Genomic DNA, 21,689 nt, shown 5'->3' on the forward strand with positions numbered 1-21,689 from the left:
AGGACCAGGCATCCTTGGGACAGTGAGGAGCCTAGGGACAAGGCTCAGTCTTGGCTGTGGAAACCCAGGAAAACCCTAGAAGACAGCCTCACCCAGAAAGTGGCCTGACAAAGCACCCTGGGAAGAACGTTATGTGGCTCCAGGCAGGCTCCACAATCATCCCCTTGGCCTTCCCAGGTCACTGGTGGGTGCTTTCTGTGTGTTCAGTTGGTAACCCTGTTAGTCGTAAGGAGTGAAGAAGCCCTCAGACCACTTCCCTGGGACAAAGCTGGGCTGTTTGCTGAGGTGAAGGGACAATGTTCTCAAACACAGTGGCAGCAGGTAGGGGTAACCTCTCAAAAGTAGCACAAAGTAATATTAACAAAAGTGGACACATGTTCAGCCCTTAATAAGTGCCAGATACTGTTGTCCAGGTTGCACATGGACTTCCTTTTGAATCCTTTCTCATTTTTATTATTATTTTCATTTTATATTTGAGAAAAGTAAGACTTGGAAAGCAAAGTAAACCTTTCTCAAGACAGTAGAGAATTGTAAGTGGCAGAGCTGGATATAAATCCAGGATTCTGGCTTCAGAGCCTCCAATCATGATACTACACCTGTGTCTGTTTGTTGTCACTAGTTCCCTGTCACTCTCTGGTGTCCAAACAGGGCCTGGGTGAGCACCCAGGAAGGCTGAATGAGAGGATTTAGAAACAGGGTGGATAGCTGGACAATTGCCATCCTTTCCAGACTAGACCTCTCTTATAAGCCCTCAATCACATTAAAGAACATTCCCTCCAGGGGTGCCTGGCTGGCTTAGTTGGTAGAGCGTGCAACTCTTGATCTTGAGGTTGTGTGTTCAAGCCCCATGTTGGGGGTAGAGCTTACTTTAAAGAAAGGAAAGAAAGAAAAGAAAGACATTCCTTCCAGAATACATCACAGACTCCTTCTGTTCAACCTGATCGTCCTGTCTTTGCCTGACCCCAAGGCTGCTCCCCAGCCAAGATTCCCAGTCAAGTGAAATTCTCAAGTCAGAAGAAATTCTCAGTCCACACCTGATTGGTCAAAAAAGCCCTGTGGGCCCACGCACTAAGTATCTTGGAAATTCTGCCATCTATCTCCATGAAACCTTCCCCACCACCATGGGGAGAAGCCTGGAGAATCTCCTGCTTAGTTTATTCCAGGACACTAGGACATCATTTCCCTGCCTCTAGACCCCTTTCCCTTCCTCACCAATTTAGTAACATCAGCCACAAGAACTTTTTTTTTTAAGTTTATTTATTTATTTTGAGAAAGAGATGAGCAGGAGAGGGTCAGAAAGAGAGGGAGAGTCCAAAGCAGGCTCTGCACTGTCAGCACAGGGCCTGACGCAGAGCTTGAACCCACGAACTGCGAAATCATGATGTGAACTGAAATCAAGAGTCAGATGCTCAACCAACTGAGCCACTCAGGCACCCTGAGCCAGAAGAACGGCTAATGCCTTTATGTCAGTATTTGTGCTAAGGGCTCATTTAATCCTCACAAAACCTCTATGAGTAGGGCCTATGATTAGCCTTATTGTACAGGTGAAGAAACTGAGCAACACTTCTCAAACAATTTGTGGCAAAAGCTGTTATTAATATCTAATCCATAGTACACCAATACATTTGTAAAACACCATAAGGCACAATTACTAGAAAAATAAAAGACCCACAAAATACCAGCTTGAATTTTCTTCATTAAAATTTCTCTATCAATGTGTCATAAGTGTTCTAAATGCTTACTCTCAGTTTCTATACTTCTCTCATCATGAAATGGTTTAACAGTCCACAGACCACACCTTGGCAGCGTTAGTCTGGAGCCAACCTTCCATAAATCTAGTAAAATTATTCCTCTGCAAAAAACCCTGTCCTTTGACCATCTCAGAATCAAGTTACAGGTTTCACAGTGACATTCTTCTTGTTCTGGCTTCTACAGCTCTCTCTGCAGTCTCTACCCCTGCCTTTGATCTCCCTGGCTGCCCACTGCCCTCATGACTCCCTGCCTCTGCATGTTCTCCTCTGTCTGCAGTGTCCTCCTGGCAAAGTGACATCCCCAGAGGTTTTTCACCTTCTCCAGAAAAATCCTCCTGATCCTCCAGCAGACTTGGGTCTTCTCCCCTGTTAATTCTCTTTGCTCATGTCACTTGTGATTATAATCTGTTTTTACAATGATCTCTCACTCTGTCTCTCTTACCAGACCATGAGCTTCGGGAGGGCAGCCCCAGCATCTGACACAGGAATTGATTCTCTAATGTTGTTCAATGGATGGATAGTCAGACAGACAGGTGGACAAACGGGTGGATGAATAAATGAGATTCAAGGCTAGCTCTCAGGCTGCAGTGTGACCCTCTCCACTGCATTCACATTTTGCATTGGTCACTCACTGAGGGGTTGGCCTTGACCTCATTCGGATGTGTCCCTCAAAGCTACAGGTGTTCTAGAATGTAGAATCAGTCAAGGTTGTCCCTAAATCATGGGGTTTTCCTTGGACCTTTGGGGATAGGCAGCCACCACAAATCCTAGGCAGATTCAGTCCCAGTTTAATTCAACTCAAGAAATTTTAGGGCAATTATTTTCCATAGAGTCCCTCCAAAGCCCAATTTAGGTTAGTGACATTGGCCCAGGATGCTGGGTCTTCATTCTGATGATTCTGGACCCAGACAGAGAACAGGGGTACTACAGCATTCAAAGGTAGATTAAGTCTCATGTGTACTAAGGGCAATGGCCATTCTCCCACTTGGAAGATGCCTGGAAAGCAGCTGGCCAGAAAGAGGCAATTCATGTAGGCATCCACAGCCGTGTTTATGCACGTGGGTGTGCAGTGTTGGTCATTGTTTTTGCTCTAATCCTTTGTGGTTTGTGACCTGGTACCAGTCACAGGGCAGGCAAGGGCAAGAAATACCTTGGTCTGAATAACACAAGACAAGCACATTGTAGCTGAATGGTGTGGTCCCAAATCAGACTGTGGTCTCCCAGGAGCTCCCAAGGGGCTCTGGCTTCCCTGGTAGAACACCTCTCCCATGACTTAGAGTGGCCCAGGAATGGTGCTGCTTAAGAGCATAGACTGTGAGAACAAACTGCTGGCCTTGAATTCCAGGAGCAAGTTATGTTATCTTTCTTTACCTCCATTTGCCCATCTGTAAAGTGGGGATAATAAGAACATCAACCGGAGCACCTGGGTGGCTCAGTTGTTTGAGCTTCTGACTTCAGGTTAGGTCATGATCTGGAGGTTCATGAGTTTGAGCCCATACCATCAACATGGAGCCCCAAGCACGGATTATTATCCCCCAAGCAGAGATTCTCTCTCTCTCTCTCTCTCTCTCTCTCTCTCTCTCTTTCTTTCTCTCTGCCCCTCCCTCTAAACAAACAAACAAACTTAAAAAAAAAAAAAAAAAGAGCATCAACCTCATGAGTCTGTTGTGAGGATTGAATGGGCATTATAATAGCCATAAAGCCCAGCACATGAGTGCTACATAGGAATTTTCCCCTCAGACTCTGAGCTCTGTAAAACCTGTCCCATAATAAACACTTAAATATTTATCAACATAAAATAAAAATATACCTATCATCACCACCTCATCATCCTGTCTTCCCTCTCCCTTCATCGCTGCTCACTGTGACTTCTCTCCACCTGAAGCACATCAGTGTCATTCACAGTGACTTTGACCCACACCACCGGACTACTTCTGGGAGTTCGCTGTCAAGATGTTCCTGGAGGGTGGAAGAAGCATTGAGTGTACACCCTTTGGTTCTGCTTTCCCTCAGGGGTGCCCAGAATGATGCCTGTGTGTTGGTTGGCAATTTGGCCGTGAGCTCCCTGTGGAAACCCTGACTGAGAGAAACCATTCAGTATCCCTAAGAAACCATGAAGGACCAATGCAGCTGGAACTGACTAGCAGCTACATTCCTTGGGAGACCAGAGGTTGGCTCCATCCAAACATACTGTAGTTTTGATTATTAAATCTTATAAGTAAAAACACGATCTTCATTTAAATGAGTGCCTACTAAAACTCTATATGTACTTTACCTTCATCTGTGTGACCTTGAGCTGTTTGTTAACCTCTGTCTTTGAGTTCCCTCATCTGTGACATGGGGCAAGATATTTGCTCCTCAAGGCTGTTGTGGAGAAAGTACCTGGCCCTTAGACATACTCCCTAATTTTGATTTTCCGCCCTTATTAAGACATGGGAAAATTTTCAGTAATTATGTAACAGTGAAATGGGTTGTTCTGGGAAGTGGTGAGATGCCCTGCTCTGCTGGTGTTGGAGGAAGGCTGAGGGGAAGGGGGTGCCTGCACTCCAGCCAACTACTGAAGTCCCTTTGACTCTGAGTCACCGTGTTCATTCCCTCACTTAGCATTTATGGCAAACCTTCATGCACAGGCCAGTGGGCTTGAGAAGCAAGAAGAATTGTGACCTCGTCCTATGGTCATTGGGTCTTGTCTCTATGAAGTGTGGGATCAGTTCTGAGGGATGTCCACCCTTGGCTGGAGCCCTGCTGAGCTGCTGACGCAGTACTCCCCCACCCATAGGAAGGGGAGAAAACAAAATTATTGCTTCCTAGTGAAAAAAAGGGAAAGAGCCCCTCCCCTTTTCTTAGAGCATTTTCTTTAGAAAACTTGTAAGTTCTTTCTCTGTCCCTTTGAGATATATATAAATCTTACTAAGAGTAAGCAAGGATCCATACAGTTTTACAACCTAGAAATGTTTTTCTTGAGAGCCTGGGAGCATTTCTTTGAAATGTATACATCAAGAAGGATAGGCCCCTACCTCCCAGTCTCAAGATGCCAGGCTTCAAGTTGTAAAACTACCTGCTGTCATAGCAACAAGAGAAGCTTATTTTTCTTTTGGATAGAGGCAATTAGCTAACACAAATGGCCACCCCAGTTTGAGATGAATTTAGAATAAGCTCTGTGTGACAAATAATGCTGTTGTGTCTTCTTGAGTTACCTCGAGAGCATGTATGTAACGGCCGTATCTGCATGGCTCAATAAAAGGGTGAGATTTAGTTCTGTTTTTGCAACGTCTTTTAGGAGACTGCCTGTGATATGTATCAGTCTGGCTTAGCGCATAGTCAGCAATAAATTTCTTCTCTTTCTTTCCTATAATTTGTGGAGAGGCATTTCTGGATGACAGATTTTAGTTAAATTTCCCCAACACCCAGCACTGGCTCCTCGTCTGCCGTCTCCTTCCCCGCCTGCCTGCTCAGTCAGAGAATTCCTGCTGGAAGGAAGAGAATGTATGTTAGGCTTCTTGCTCTGCTGGGAGGCTTTGCCTGTTGTCTGTGGGACAGCCTCTACTGGATCTCCCTTGGAAACAGCTGAAGTCAGGCTCAATTGGCTCTGAGAGCTCAGTCGGCTATGGCAGAGAGATCAGAGGCCTGCACTGGGCTCCTCTCCTCATGAGCAGCTTGTAGAGACCAGGAACTTGAGCAAGGAAATGCTGAAATCCAGCCTACTCGTCTTGCTTGGTTGCTTTTATGATAGGATTTCAAAAGCAATGGCTGAAATGGATGTGTTTCATATAAGTAGACTTTTTTTTTTTTTCCCTTAAGTTTTGACCGAGGAAGCTAGCTTACAAAATTGATTCTAAGTTGGCTTGGATACCAGGCCTGGGGCTTCATAGCAAATTAAAAGTGCAAATTACTTGGGAGCAAAGGAGCCAGGCAAGAGGGGTAGAGTGCCTTTGGGAATAGCTCATGGTAAAGGGTCCATTCCCTTAGAACTACATGCATTGTCTGAAAGGACATAAGCAGGAGGCTGGTAAGATTTTCTCCTCCTGGAAATCAGGCAAAGCACTGCTCACAAATAATTAAGTCAGAGAAGAAATGTTTATTGAGCAGCTATTATGTTTAAGGATCCCATCATTAAAGATTTTGGCCATCAGCTGGGAAGGCAATGCTAACCTAGTAAGCAGTTCCTTAACATGCCAGGAGATATATGACAGTTGAGTTCACTAACAGGTGTCAAAACACTGTGTAGGGTACATGCAGATGAATGAGCAGCCCACGAGGGCTTTGGAAATTCAGAGAGAAAGCAGTCACCTTGGGCTAGAGGGGCACAGAGAAGTTTTGTGCAGACTGAGGCACCAGGCTATGGTTCAGTCAGGAGAAAGATGGAGAGTAAAGTCCAAATTAGAGAGGCAGTAAGAAACAATACTTTAACCAAACAGTAATGATTTTACAAAAACAAATTTGTGTAGTTTATTGCATTATCACAAAACCACATATAAGTAAACTGATATTTTAAAATATATCTTATTTTATATTATATATATATAGACACTAGAATATCAGATATATGGTATAATATTATATCTATATTACAGAGATTGGTACTGAGATCTATAGCTCTCAACCTGAGAGTCAGGCTGGGGCACTGTGTGTGGCGTTTGGGGCACCCATGACAGTCCCTGACAGTGTGTGTACATGTGCCACGTGAGCTTTCCCAAAATTCCTAATGAGTTTATTTAGTTGACATTTGTGCCTCTCCCCCCAGATAAGTCAGGATTCCTCTCCCAGGGAACACTGGCCACTGAGTATCATAACGCTGAGGGAAAGTGGCTTCTAAACTTCTGTTGCCTGTGTTCCTGTGCCCATCTGTTCAGCTCTCTGGCCTCGCATCCCCCACTCTATCCACTTAGTTGACGCCCGCATTCTCATGTGGATCCCGGCAGCCTCAGAGTGGCTTCCTACCCCAGCAAGAAGCTTACAATTCATTTATGAAATAATGCTACTGGGAGCCTACCAAGTGCCAGGTGCTGTGCTAAGCAATGGTGATGCAACTGTGAGCAAAGGAACCAAGTTCCTTCCTTTGGGGGTTTATAATTTATTTGGGGGAGATGGTCAATAAAAAAGAAAACAGATAAAATAATTATAGGTGGGGATGAGTGCCAAGATGGAAACAGACAGGGTATTATTCAGAGAAACTGGGAATGATGCCAAATTTCAAGCAAGCTGTCAGGCAAAAAGAACAGCAAAAACCAAAACCTTAAAGTGGATCCCTCTCTCCCTGTGGTGAGGGTGCCTGGATGCGGAGGCCTTTGTCCCTGGAGAAGCACCACAGCTGCTCTGGCCCCTCATCTCCTGTCTCCAGCCATCTCTTCACAGAACAGTTCAGTATGTTGCACTAATGCTTGGGGCATGGAGAGAACCAAAAAAATTAAAAAGCTTTGCAAGGAAGCCTCAGATTTCTTTACACATCAAACTTTTGTCCTGATGGTTTCACAAGATATACTGACTTATAAAATCACCATGTTTAGAAACTAGGCAAAGCCAAATAGCGACCACTTTGGTGGACATGGATTATCTCTTATATACCTTTTTCCAGCTTATTTATGCCACATGTTACCTACCATCTTACCATCTGTGTAGGTAACAAATCCAGCCTCTTCTAAGTAGAGGCTTCAGCTGTAGATAGTGCTTATGTAATATTTGGGGCCTTCTGGGTAAAGTAAAGCAATGTTCTTCCTGTGTAGCTTTAAAAAAATTTTTTTTCAATGTTTATTTATTTTTGAGAGACAGAGCATGAGCTGGTGAACTGGGGAGGGGCAGAGAGAGAGAGAGAGAGAGAGAGAGAGAGAGAGAGAGGGAATGAATCCCAAGCAGGCTCCGCCCTGTTAGCACAGAACCTGACACAGGGCCCGACCTCACAAACCGCCAGATCAGGACTTGAGCTGAAATCAAGGGTCGGATGCTTAACCGACTGAGCCACCCAGGCGTCCTGAGGAAAAAATGGTTTTAATGCAAGCCTGGATCTGGCTCTTTGGGGAGCAGCTGTACCCAGGGTCCCCAGGCCATTCAATGAGACCCTTGGCTCAGTCTCACTCCCAAGTGTATCAATTGGGACCTCAACCGTGAAATTCATTGTTCCTGCGTGTCTTGAAGAGTGAACGACATAGAGTCAATGATGTACGAATCTTCACTAAAACTTTGTGTCAGAATCACAGAAAGAGCACTGAGGACTTTGAGCTCCAGGATTCCTTTGCTTGCTGCACCCAAAGCCTCCGCAGGATTACTGGCAGGGATCCTACGCCATTGCTCGGACAGGAGTACAATGTTGGAACTCTTGGATGTAAATTAACATTATTTCCAAACCCAGAATCTAGATAAGATGACATTTCAAACATTAATATTCTGAGTCAGACACCCTCCTACACCTCATCCTCACAGGAAGGCCTTTGAAGACCACTGGTTGTCAGTTGGCTACACACAGACACCATTCCCTCCCCTTCCTCCTGACTCTGCTCAAGATTTATCTTCTCAGGGCGCCTGGGTGGCTCAGTCGGTTGAGTGTCTGACTTCGGCTCAGGTCATCATCTCATGGTTCATGAGTTCCAGCCCCGCGTCAGGCTCTCTGCTGCCCGCACAGAGCCTGCTTGTCCCCAATCTCTCTACCCCTCCCCTACTTGTGCTCTTTCTCTCTCTCAAAAATAAATACACATTAAAAAAAACATTGACCTTCTCAAACAGACTCTGATGTGAATACATATTTGTGTACAAGCAAATTAAGGAAAGAAAAATAAAGATGACATTTGAGTCAGCCTCAGAAACTAATGCATTTCTTTGTCTGAACTGTCCTAGCTTATTTTTTTGCCCATATATTGCTTGAAAAGCATTTGGACAAAGCTTCTTTTACTTTGACGAGTTCTCTGATAAATCTCAGAGATGACAGCATTGCCTTCCTGCTCAGGGAATAGACTGGAGGGTGTGGACAAAGGTGAAACAGACCCTAAAGATGGAGGTTAGTGTTGCCTGCCACACCCGAGGGTCAGGAGGTATCAGTGCAGTTCTTGGAGAAGCCCTCACCTACTCTTGGATAGAGACCAATAGTAATAGCCCAGGTTGTGTGATGGGATTAATGTTGGGCCATTACAAATCCCTAGGACATCTTGAAGAATGGCCCATTTCTCTTGCCTATTGATTAATAAAGTAATTGCTGTTGTCTTTAAGACTTAGGAAATTGTTTTGAGGCATTAGCATAGAGGAAAGGCTCTCTGATTCCCTGGGCTAAAAAAAAAAAAAAAAAAGTCCTCACTTTTTTCAAGGACTTTGGTGCCTTTTGTTGAGAGGTTCAAGTTTCCCTATAGTATTGCTTAAAATGATGTTAAATAGAGACTTCCAGGTGGAGACCCTGGAAGCATAAAAAGTTCAGACTGATCCCAGTTCCCAAAATGCAATCGTGGAAGAGAGTGGATCTCCAAAGTGAATTGTGTGTAAGCCATGTCACCCTGACCTTATTAAAAGTCTGTCTTCCATTGGGTGGCCCAGGGTTTCAGCCACAGCCATACAGTGGGCTCTCTGCACCATCCAACCCAGCCAAGCTTGGAGGATCTTGAAACAGAGTCTCTGGAACCTTCTCAATTTTAGGGAAAAAAATTCACACTCCATGTATGTGGACATCCTAGAGATCAGTATAATGCAAGAGTACTTAGAGTGACCTGCTCTATTGCTCTCTACTCAACAACCCGTATTAAAAAGCTCCCAGCTGGGTGATGATGGATTAACTGGTCATTCTGATCTCTGGGCAATAGCACACACAGCAGGGTATCTGTTTGGGCATGTGCTTATCCTGATTTTTATTCTTTGTTGATATCATGTAATTACTTGTTTAGATGTATATATGTTTTCTCCATTTTGTCTGTATCTCAGGCTGTCCTTCTATTGTCTGCTTTTCTATTTCCTAAAGTATGTATTTTAGTGGCTCCTTCGTTACTGATCTACGCTTTCTTTTCATTCTCATTTTTGAAAGATAGTTTGATTCTGTTGGCTCCTAATTCCTCTTTGTGTGCTTGATCTTTGAGGGCTTGTTGCTTGATCTTCATCTATCTGTAGGAACCCAGAGCCTACACTGAGTATACTTTCCTGATTATGCTCTGCTGGAAGCCAGGGATGGGGTGGGGGTGGGGGTTGCTGACCTTGAACCACTTTAGCTCCTCTCAAGGGTCCTAATTCACTAGGGGAGTCACAGATGGAGCTCTACAACTCACTGTTGGTATCCCAACCTTAGTGCTCAGATGGACAACCGTCCTCAAGATAACCCAAACCTCCTGGCTTGTTACTTGGAGCTGTGACACCATCTCATTTGGGGTGAGTGGAGTAGGAGGGTAGTCCTCAGAGATGTATTCTTCCAAGCCCAGGAACCTTTTTTTTTTTTTTTTTTTTTTAACATTTTTATTTATTTTTGAGACAGGGAGAGACAGAGCATGAACAGGGTAGGGTCAGAGAGAGGGAGACACAGAATCTGAAACAGGCTCCAGGCTCTGAGCTGTCAGCACAGAGCCCGACGCAGGGCTCGAACTCACGGACCGCAAGATCATGACCTGAGCTGAAGTCGGCCGCGCAACCGACTGAGCCACCCAGGCGCCCCGCCCAGGAACCTATCTTACGCAGGCTGTCCTCAGTGTGCAATGGCAGGGTCTGACGGAGCACCTGGTGTGTCAAATAGACAGAAACAGAAACTCTGTTGTTTCTTTTTTTTTTGTATTATTACCGGAGAAAATGGCACGGACTTGAGGCAGTTTGACATTCACAATGTCTAAAACTACCCAGATTTCCCCAACCAGTGTGAAGGGGTGTGGGCAAGGAAAGCAGAAAGAGAAACACAAAGCAAACCAAAAGAGAGGTGATGGCTCCTGAAGTTCTTTCTCTTGCCTGGTGGTCTCTGTGCTATGGTGTCTATCCCGTGAGGCTGTCTAATCCCGTGTCTCTGCTTCCAGACACTCATCCAAGAGGAAGGATGGCCAGTGTCTTCTCTAAGCTGCTAACTGGCCGCAATGCTTCTCTGTTACTTGCTACCGTGGGCACCGGTGCCCTGACCACCGGCTACCTGCTGAACCGGCAGAACCTGTGTGCTGAGGCCCGGGGACAGCACAGGCTGTTCCCACCAAGGTAAGTCCTTTGGATTTAAAAAAAACTCCAAGTGTCAGCCAGAAATATGCTTTCCCCTGCTGGAAACTGTCAGCAAGGGTCCCTCTTTTTGCTTTTGAGAATGATTAAATCAGACTAACAGTTTTAAGACTCACTAAGCACAGTGACCTGTGGTGAACTCAAGGAAGTACAGTGTCTTCATTCCTGCCCACAACTGGTAGTCTAGTTCAACAGCAATAATAGTAATAATTAACCTTTACTGAGCATCTTTGTGTGTTAAACACTATATATGGAGTATCTACTTTATTCATCTTTGCATCCCTTTGTGATAAAGTGGAGGCTTAGAAAAATTAAACAGTGCCCAAGTTCACACAGCTAGTGTGGCCGAGTGCAAATCCGATGACCCTGATTCTAGATCTATCCATCATCCACTGCTGTCCCATCTTCTGGAAAATGAGGCTCTAGTACTTATATGAAGCATCAGCTTTAAAGGACACCGCACAGGGAAAGTGGGGGAGTGGCATGAAGACGGACATGTTTTCTTGGCCCTTGGAACCTTGCCATGAATGAGACTGCACACACGGCATAGAGCTGGAGTGCAGTGGTGACTTGAAGAGGCTCCGCGTGGGCAGGTATGGAGGAGAGAGACAAGGAAGGCCCGATGTTTCGGTCAGAGACATTCACTGGCTCTTGTGGGAATCAGAATCTCTGAGGGAGTCATCATCACCCACCATGTACTTCAGGAATTCCTGAAGGCGATTCCTTGTGTTTGAGCCCGTGATAGTCCGGAATCCCCTATTCTTCAACCAGTACACATCCTAGCAAAAGATTTTATTTCACATCATTTCTTTCTGTGTACTGTTCCAACAGATACGTACCGAATGCCTATTTCAGTAGCCAGGCACTGTTCTCAGCAACGCAGGAGTGTCTGCTGTCCCGGAGCTTGTGTCGTAGGTAGAGGACAGATAAATTACTGAATGTTTATGTAGCTCCATCTGCAGGTTTCTAACCTCTCTACCACAGACCAAAGGGACCAAAATGTGGCTGTTGTGTTTTAACAAAACTTTTGAGTTAAAAAAACAAAGTTCGCATAGGATTTCCACTTATTTTGTCATTTTCACTTTTCACTCTGCTTTTTTTTTTTTTTTTTTTTAGTATATGTGCTGCCGAAGCGAGCATTTCACTCTGCTCTTTACACGAACCTAAGGCAGAGTTTTGTGGGCTCCTGCAGCCGGCATCTTGGAATCCTTAAGCGGGGCCAGGTCCCTTTGTCTGGCTGTTCAGGGGACTGTGTTTTCCCTTTTTTATCTGTCTTACTTAAGTCTTGACTCCTGGTTAAAGAGAGCCTGGGGGAAGGATGGCCAGAAACAAAGCACCTTCCTAGACGGCTTCCCTCAGGCGCTCCTCACTGAAAGCCTCTCTCGTCTGCGTGCAGTGCGGACTACCCTGATCTGCGCAAGCACAACAACTGTATGGCCGAGTGCCTCACCCCAGCCATCTACGCCAAGCTCCGCAACAAGGTGACCCCCAATGGCTACACCCTGGACCAGTGTATCCAGACTGGAGTGGACAACCCAGGCCATCCCTTCATAAAGACTGTGGGCATGGTGGCTGGTGACGAGGAGTCCTATGAGGTAAAACTATTTGCTGCTGATTCGAAAGTGGGGGAGATGCTCTGGGTCCCAGAGTTCGCCTCTTCTCTGTGGGCCCCTGTTCTGCCTGCTCAGGAAAGGTCCCATAAAGGGCAGCCAGCGTCAGCAGAACAGCTGGAATGTTCTGGACAAGGAGGTCTGTAGCTTCCCAGGGACAAGGCTTCTTTTGCTGCCACTCTAGTATCCCACCCCTTGGAGGAATGAGTTGCATGACAGCATGCTCGGAGACTGTCAAGGGGATGAACTGGTACAGAAAAAAAAATCTTGTAATTGGTGATGTACATTTACCAGTAAAACATTGGGGAATCGTGTGTTTGTGGCTAGACTTTATTGAGGAAGGAGGATGGTCTCTGTCTTTAGTTTTGGAGTTACTGATTGCACAGCCACTGGAGTCTCGGCTATCGAGTTCACCAAGTCTCTCCGAGAAATCCCACCGTCCCCGTGTCCTCATCCTTGCGGCAGAAGCGTAGAACGGCCTGCTGCTAGTGCAGCTCAGCCACCACGCAGCCCTCTTCACAGAGCAGCCTCTCTGTCGCAGCAAATTGTAGGGAGACTTCTTTGTGTCCTTCTGTTGCAGGGAGCTGAAGGCAGTTCCCTGGGAAAACAGCTATCAAGAGGAGGGAGGGCGTCCTCCTAAATAAACCAGACGGGTAGCTCACTCACATACAGCACTGCACTACTCTGGGCTCCCAGAGTTTCAGACTGGAGCTGGCTCCCTGGACCTAGCATGCTTCCCCACCCCTGGCCTGCCCACTTCCCATAGTTCCCAAATGCGGCAGGAACCCTATTAGGACTTCTCTTAATGTTATTTTCTTAAAGGATATATCTGAAGCTTTTATTAAAAAAAAAAAAAAAAAGAAAGAAAGAAAGAAAAAAAGATTTGGCACCAGATAGTTTGGGCTGGGGATGGACTTCACAGGGTGAGCGCTCCCAGATTTGCCCTGACTGTTGCTTGTAGTGCAGCTAGCTTTCCATGAATTTATTATGTTGCTTACGCTCTAGAAACTGATCATCCCTTTGGACCACAAAACTGCTTGTGTCAGCTTCTTTGATCTCACAGAGGCAAGAACTTGAGGAAAACCCTCAAATTTTAAACACAAGATTTTCTTGCTTAGTCTCATGGCAGTGAGTTTGGCAGAATCACTGGGAGGTGGTATAAGCCTATTTTTATTATTGATAACCATCAATCCACTCATGCCCATTTCCTGCATGGTAGCCCTGAGAATTACAGAGGAGGGCATCAACTTTGGCCCTGAAGGTAGAAAGGGGTAAATGAAAGGAATGACCTTGCAATAGATGAACGAATTAAAGAGGAAACAGGTGCATCTTCCCTCCTGCAGGTGTTTGCTGACCTTTTTGATCCTGTCATCAAACTAAGGCACAATGGCTATGACCCCAGGGTGATGAAGCACCCCACGGATCTGGATGCATCCAAGGTAGGTTGCAGCCCCCTGTATACTTTGCCGGGAAGCTGGCCTGCCAGAGCCTGAAGTGAGGAGCACCTGACAGGAGGGTGGTGTTGATCACTGAGAATTGTAAGCCTTTCCTAAAGGGTTTTTTTTTTTTTTTTTAATCCCAAAGCTAGTGCGGTAAAGGATTCCAGATGGCATTGCATAAAGTAGCTCTGCCCCTTGTGTATAAGGCTCCGCCCCCCTAATTCCAAAATGTGCTCAGCATGTCCTACACCGTGCCTGAGGGCCCCCTGTAGGGGAACCTGAAGGTCAGAGGGTTGGAACCCACAGTGGTTGTGGCAGGACGGTAGTCCGCAGCTGGTCGTGGTAACCCTGCGCTCTGCTTGGCAGATCACACAGGGGCAGTTTGATGAGCGCTACGTGCTGTCATCTCGGGTGCGTACAGGCCGCAGCATCCGCGGGCTGAGTCTGCCACCTGCCTGCACCCGGGCTGAGCGGAGGGAGGTAGAGAATGTGGCCATCACGGCCCTGGAGGGCCTCAAAGGGGACCTGGCAGGCCGCTACTACAAGCTGTCTGAGATGACGGAGCAGGACCAGCAACGGCTCATAGACGTGAGTGGCCCCTGAACCACCTGGCCCTGCCTGGGGTGGGGATGCGCCCTGAGCTCTAGTTGGTACAGTGAGGCCTCACAGGAAGCCTGCTGGGACTTCATCTTGTTTAGTATAAGGAAGGAAGAGGAGGCCTTAAAACTGGAGATCAAGGGGTGCCTGGGTGGCTCAGTGGGTCGAGCATCTGACTTCTGCTCAGGTCATGATCTCATGGTTCATGGGCTCAAGCCTTGAGTTGGGCTTTGTGGTGACAGCTCAAAGCCTGGAGGCCACTTCAGGTTCTGTGTCTCCCTCTCTCTCTGCCCCTCCCCTGTACCTGCTTTGTCTCTCTCCCCCAAAAATAAACAAACATTAAAAAAAATAAAAAATAAACTGGAGACCAAGCCACAAAAGTAGTCTGTGGTTACAATCTGCAGAGAAAACTCCAATAAGGAATTGGTGGGTTGGGGATCCATGGGTGGGGGTTAATAGAGGATAGCCTTGCTTGTTGATAAATAGGAACAATTAAATGTGGAAATCCTGTGTGTACCTGGAGGACGGTCTCCATTGACACACCCAAATAAAGTCCTGGAAAGTAAGAAAATCTGGAAAGGAAATTAGCCCTGACTCCCATTGGAGCCAGCTCTGGGATTCCTGCCGCCTCCATGAGTCCTCTAAAGCTTCACTCTAACACTGGGGAAGACAAAAACCCAAGTCCTTATTTTCCCTTATTTTTTTTTTTTTAGCACAGCTGAAAAAGGATGGCAATTTCAAAAGTAACTTTTTTTAAGTCTATTTATTGAGTGAGTGCGGCAGGGGGGGGGACATGAGCCAGGGAGGTGCAGGGAGAGGGAGAGAGAGAATCCCAAGCGGAGAGTGCAGAGCCTGATGCAGGGTTCAATCCCATGAATCATGAGATGATGACCTGAGCCAAAATCAAGAGTCAGACACTCAACTAGACCGAGCCATCCAGGTGCCCTTCAAGAGTAACTTTTAATTAAACTCTAAGGAAAAGCAGAAACCAGTATCTGCCATTTCAGGACATGCAATGCCACAAAATAAGTCCCACCGCCAAACCAGATGAACTAGCATGCTTGTCTCTACAGACCACAGTCTCTTGGTCTCTGTAGCCATCAGGCCAACCCTCTGCTTGCTCTGTTAAGACAAGCCCAACTCTGCCTCAGGTAGCCACTGGAGGTTTCCAGCATCAGGTCACCAAGCCTGTTCTAATGTCTCCTACCCCTTTCACTCACAGATTATAAAGGGACTTCCCTCTCCATATTGTCTTTACTTCTTACTTCAATGTAATCATATTTGAATATTCATGTTCTTACTGTATACACACACTAAGAAAAATGCCAGTCTCTAGACACTGATTTTGATATGAAGAGTAGTGTACTGTTGTTAAAGGCACAAACTTGGAAGTCCTACAGGTCAAGTTTGAATCTAGGCTCTGTCACTTCCTAGCTGCCTAATAGTAGGTGGGTTGTTTTTTTACTCTGAATCAGTTTTCCTCACTCATAAAATGATTATACTTGCCTCATAGTGTTGTGAGGATTTAAGAAAATTAAAAGCATATTAATTAATATGCAAGCACAGACTTGGCACCTAGTGACCACTAAATCAATGATAGCTATTTTTATTTACAAATTATTTTACATATCTAATACTTTGTAGTAGAAGGAATGATAATAAAAGAACCAGGAATGCCAGACACATAGAGAGAATGGTGGCTGTGGATAACAGACTTTTCAAGATAGTGTCCCTCACTCACGGCCTACTCTGTCAGGGCATAGCATTGGTGCTGGTGGGTAAACATAATCTATAGTGATTAAGTATTTCTATCTGGGCTAAGCTAATGGTTTTCGGCCTTAGCTGTACACTAGAACCATCTGACGAGCTTTTAAAAATCCCACTGTTCAGGCCGCACCCCATAACAATTAAGACAGTCTCTGGGGGAGGGCAGGAACTAGGTATTAGTATTTTTTACAAAGCACCCAGATTATTCCAGTGGGCAGCCAAGCCTGAGAACCACTGCCTGACAGACCTCAACCAAGTTGAAATTTTGGCCGCGTAGCACTTGTCCTTGTGTCTGATCTCATCCATTTCTCCTTTCTGCTTTGTCCCTTTTGGCCTGCAGGACCACTTTCTATTTGATAAGCCAGTATCCCCTTTATTAACATGTGCTGGGATGGCCCGTGACTGGCCAGATGCCAGGGGAATCTGGTATGGACATAGCATTTTCACATTTGCAATGTGTGCAGAGGATTTCCTTCAGATCACCTGCTTGTCCTAACCTGCATTTGACAGCATGCCTGGCTTGAGCTAAATGAAGAGAGTATTTGGAAATTGTGTCTGTGTATAATACCAAAGTATTGTAATGTTTCTAACATGTGTAAGAATGTATGCTCGTTCATATGAATGATGCATGAGAAAAAGACTATTTTGAAGAAAAATTAGCTTCCTATTATTTGACCTCACAGAGAATCTGTTTCATGACATTAAAACAAAAGAGCAGAAAATGAAATATATTGAGGATTTAAGCAAAACCCTACAAGGAAGAATGGATACCGAGTATACACATATTTTATCTTGGCCAGCAGTCCTCAGTCCACTTTGATTCCTGTACTTTGGTAGGTTGTTATGATACTACCCAAAGGAGCGAAGTGTTCATGAGCACTTGCTCAGTGTGTGGGGACAGTAAGAATCTATGCAGCAAACATATGTGAAATCTTCTATACCCCAAACATCTTGGGTTGTAGATAAAAAAAAAAAAAATTAAGCAGCACAAGATTTTGGTTGAACTTATTAGGAGAATTAATGTCAAAACCAAACGTTATTCATATTTGAATTATTGTCATCCATTATAATCTTGTTGGGCAAAAATATATCTTTAAGGGTTAGAGTTGGTCTTATTCTTCATTATGTCAAGGTAACATCATTTTGTACAACTTGTTCAGGCACAGTGGAAGACTTAGGGCCTTCTAGGAAATGAGGAAGGTGAAATGAAGCAATCAAGCTACAGAAGTAAAGGGAATTTTCATGTGTTGAAACAAATGTAGTTAATGTGCAACACCATATTTCTCTCTTCATTAGGCATAATTATGACAAGACATTTCTCATCTGGATTAATGAAGAAGACCATACCAGGGTAATCTCTATGGAAAAAGGAGGCAATATGAAAAGAGTATTTGAGCGATTCTGTCGTGGACTAAAAGAAGTAAGATGTTATCAGAGATTTCTGAATATTCATTAAAATAAAATCACATTTTCATTCTTGAAAGAAGACACTATAATGAATTCCAAAATGGGGCTAATATTTTCTAGGAATCATGGCACTCTTTGGGGGTAGGACTACCGGGTAGTGCTTCAAAAAATAGGTGACTGTTTTTTTGTTACTAGTAAGTTCCTATGCTTCCCTCCCCAGTCCAGCATGTTTTAGGGAAAAGTCTGTGGATCTTTAATTATTTTCCAATTTCTTTAACAGTGTTCTTGTCTATTCTAAGCATAGAGACAGTATAGGATGTAACTATGCTCATAAGTAAACTGACCACAACCTTACCTGCTGAGAAATCCTATATTCTCCTATTCTCACATGAAAAATAATAACAGCAACTGACATTTATTGAATATTTAGTTTGTGCTAGATACTGTATTCAATGCTTTACGTGGGCATCTAATTTAATTGGATTGGACCATTTTAATATTTTAAATAGTATATAAATACTATTAATATTTTAATACTATTTTAGTAATAGTAATATCATTTTCTATTAAGGAAGTAATACAGATTTACCTAAATTTCATTCACGGCAAACATACAGTACACAAGTCTCTTCCTGGTGTTTGGGATGTAGTGAGTAGATGGATATTTAAGAGTTCCATTTGTTCCTTGTTGTAGGTAGAACGCCTAATCCAAGAGCGAGGCTGGGAATTCATGTGGAATGAGCGACTAGGCTACATCCTGACCTGCCCTTCGAACCTTGGCACAGGATTACGGGCTGGTGTCCATGTTAGGATCCCCAAGCTCAGCAAGGTAATGTCACGTAGCCAATAGCCCTGTCGTGTTCCATCAGGATAAGCTCAGGCATGCCTTCTTTGTGGAGGAAGAAATGGTCACTGATCATTCCTTAACCGTTACTTTCTGCACCTACAATAGAAAATAACAACAAAGGGTTAAGTTTACTTCAAAAGACACTTGTATCAGGACCAAAAGTTAAATGCTGTAAGAAAGAGATGTGGCTTCAAGAACACAGAGTTTAAATTCTCCTTCATGTTACAAGTCAGGATGGGCAGGCAGGCTGCTCTGCCCAGCCCCTTGGAGTTCCTTCCATCTCTGTCTCTCCTGGTATAGGGGTTTTCACACTTGAACCTGCAGACTCAAGGCTGGAGACTTGTAAAAACAGATAGCTTGGCTCACCTGCAATATTTGCATTTTTAACAAGTTTCCAGGTGATGCTATGCTGCTGGTCAGGGAACGGTACCTTGAGGACCACTGTCTTAGTGTCCCCTTTGCATGGTCACAGTCAGGCTCATGTTCCAGCTTGTGCAAAGGGGAGAGAGGATGTGTGTCCATGTAAAGATTTAAAGTCTAGGCCTAGAAGTGTGCACATCACTTGTGTTCATTCCACTAGTAAGAACTTAGCTAGTGGTTATTTCCTGAGCTCCATGTGTGTATTAGTAAGAAAAAGGATTCTGGTAGGCAAATAATACTAGCAAATCACATACTTTAAAACAATTTAAGAAAATGAGCTTCCTACCAAAAACAGAATGAAAATTATTCCAGTGTTAAGAAAATTATTTGATGTGATTTAACTTCATGATTTTAATTATACAGGGAAAACTATTATACAGATGAATAATCAACTCACCAAAGCTGGCATCCAAATGTCAGAAGTGATACAGAAGTTAGTAACAGCTCTGCTACCTTCTGTGTGACTTTGATTAAGTTAATTCCTTTGAGCCTTGGTTTCTTCATCTGTGAAATGAGAATTAAAGCAATACCTACTTCATGGTATAAAGGTTTTAGCATAGTGGCCTGGCACATAGTAAGTATGAGCTTAATAAATACTGTTACTGTCTCTTACAGTACATCTTTTCTAAATGAATGTGCCAATGCTGGTGAATCTGTTGTGCTTCTTATGACACTCAGTATTGTCCCCTGTCCCAGGATCCACGCTTTTCTAAGATCCTGGAAAACCTAAGGCTCCAGAAACGTGGCACAGGTGGTGTGGACACGGCAGCAGTGGCAGATGTTTATGATATTTCCAACATAGATCGAATTGGTCGATCAGAGGTAACTAACATCTCTCTCACTTTCCAAACACGAGCTAAGAGTATTAGCCCAAGAGAAAAAGGGAATAGAGAAGTAGCCTAAAGAGCCTCGCCTTATTCACTAAAGAGCCTTGTCCTGAGTCCTGTTAGTGTTTCATTCCATAGTACCGTTCCTACATGGGAAGTAACTGCATAAAGGTAAGCACAGCATAAGCTGAGAACGTATAGGCGAGTAAAGGAGTTCACGGTGGGACTGTTGTCAGTCCCTCACCCGAGAGGTATTCCAGCAATCTTTCAGCATTAGGAGCTCAGTTATGCAAAAGCATGGTGGTATTTTATCACTGTGATATCACGGAACATGTATGCTCTCTGAGGGTGGTAAAACAGTGGAATTTTCTTTTGATTCTGAACTTACTTTGGTGAAGGCCACATGCTGCATTTTTAGATCCTTGATAGTTTCTAAAATTTTATTTTGGGGGGCTAACGATGGCAAATAATGTATACACTAGGTACATACAAGATTGTGCTCATAAAGTAAGATTCTGTGTATACATAGGATGAACAGCATTCATAAACTGTAGGTAGGCCGGGAGTGATACAGGAGACGAAGCATAAAGAACACACTTAGATAACATGCAGCTAAATCCTAAGCAAGTCCTGATCCCCATAAGTCATACCAATTTATCTGGATATAGTCCTATTGAATGTATTATGCCCATTTTTAATTTAAAAGTCTCTTCCTCTTATAACATACAAATCTTAATAACTTATTGGCTGGTTATTAAATCTTTGCATTATTGATGCTCTTTCTTCTTCCTTGCCAGCTTTCAAATATTTCATTGCCTATTGGTATCCCTACCAAAAAACTGAGAAAAGGGAAGGAGGAAACACTCAAAACAAATCACCTTATGTGCTCCCACCTCTGGTAAAGTACTTGAGGAAAAAGGAGCTATAAATAAATACAGCTTCTGAAATTTACTGAATAATGTATAGTGTAGTGAATAAAGAAGATCTGGAGCCTAGGCCTATCTGCTTCTAATATTAACTAGATTTTTATTACTGGAAAGTAAGGCAGTCACCACCTAGAAACATTTTTTTAAGTCTATAAGTTAATAGGTGACCATTATAAAAGCTCTCACACACACACACACACACACTCTCTCTCTCTCAAAACAAAAATTTATAAAAACCAGGAATTTTTAAAAGTTTATCATAATATAACTTACAAACTTTCCTTTAAGAAGCAAACTTATCTTGGGGCGCCTGGGTGGCTCAGTCAGTTGAGTGTCTGACTTCGATTCAAGTCATGATCTCACAGCTCATGAGTTCAAGCCCCGTGTAGGGTTCTGTGCTGACAACTTGGAGCCTGGAGCCTGCTTCAGATTCTGTGTCTCCCTCTCTCTCTGCCCCTAATCCACTCGCATTCTGTCTCTGTCTCTCTCAAAAATAAACATTGAAAAAAATTTTTCAAAAAAAGCAAACTTACTTGATACAGTGAAAACATGATTTAATTGCCAAACATTTGATTTTAAACAATTTTTCAGAGAGCTATCCACTGTGTAAATAATATCTGAACTACAGATTACTGAGTGCTCAGCTTAGCGGCAGGTCTTAAGAGAGATCCAGGTCAAAGAACAAAACAAGGTGTCAGTTTAATTTTACTTTTAGATAAACTCATAGCAGAGACTGATGGGGAAAAAAGGGTTTGAGAGGCATATTAATGGTTTTCATATATTTAAAGAGTTCTCAAATATAGTAACTCCATCTTTGAAATAATAATAAAAAAAAGACTGAGTAGCCCTGTAATATCTCTGCTCTTCATCTCTGGCAATGACCATCAGATATCCCTCCTCTACAACACTTAGTAACAATTTCTTCTTTCTGATTATTTCTCTCAA

General features: G+C 43.9%; 1 protein-coding gene and 1 long non-coding RNA gene across 2 annotated transcripts in view; one reads left to right on the plus strand and one right to left on the minus strand.

Annotated features, from left to right (window-relative positions):
- Positions 1–21,689, plus strand: part of CKMT2 (creatine kinase, mitochondrial 2) — a 28,693-nt gene that overhangs the window by 6,639 nt on the left and 365 nt on the right. Inside the window, exons 2-9 of the mRNA XM_043593169.1 lie at positions 10,715–10,886; positions 12,301–12,499; positions 13,858–13,953; positions 14,320–14,541; positions 16,658–16,743; positions 17,614–17,737; positions 18,419–18,553; positions 19,688–19,813. Of these exons, the coding sequence (XP_043449104.1) occupies positions 10,735–10,886; positions 12,301–12,499; positions 13,858–13,953; positions 14,320–14,541; positions 16,658–16,743; positions 17,614–17,737; positions 18,419–18,553; positions 19,688–19,813 (1,140 nt within the window). The 5' untranslated portion in view covers positions 10,715–10,734. The remainder of the gene's footprint in view (positions 1–10,714; positions 10,887–12,300; positions 12,500–13,857; positions 13,954–14,319; positions 14,542–16,657; positions 16,744–17,613; positions 17,738–18,418; positions 18,554–19,687; positions 19,814–21,689) is intronic.
- Positions 16,130–21,689, minus strand: part of LOC122490488 — a 36,648-nt gene continuing 31,088 nt past the window's right edge. The window contains exon 3 of the long non-coding RNA XR_006299157.1: positions 16,130–18,667. This is a non-coding gene — a long non-coding RNA (uncharacterized LOC122490488). The remainder of the gene's footprint in view (positions 18,668–21,689) is intronic.

This window comes from Prionailurus bengalensis, chromosome A1, assembly GCF_016509475.1.
Source record: "Prionailurus bengalensis isolate Pbe53 chromosome A1, Fcat_Pben_1.1_paternal_pri, whole genome shotgun sequence".
NCBI lineage: Eukaryota > Metazoa > Chordata > Mammalia > Carnivora > Felidae > Prionailurus > Prionailurus bengalensis.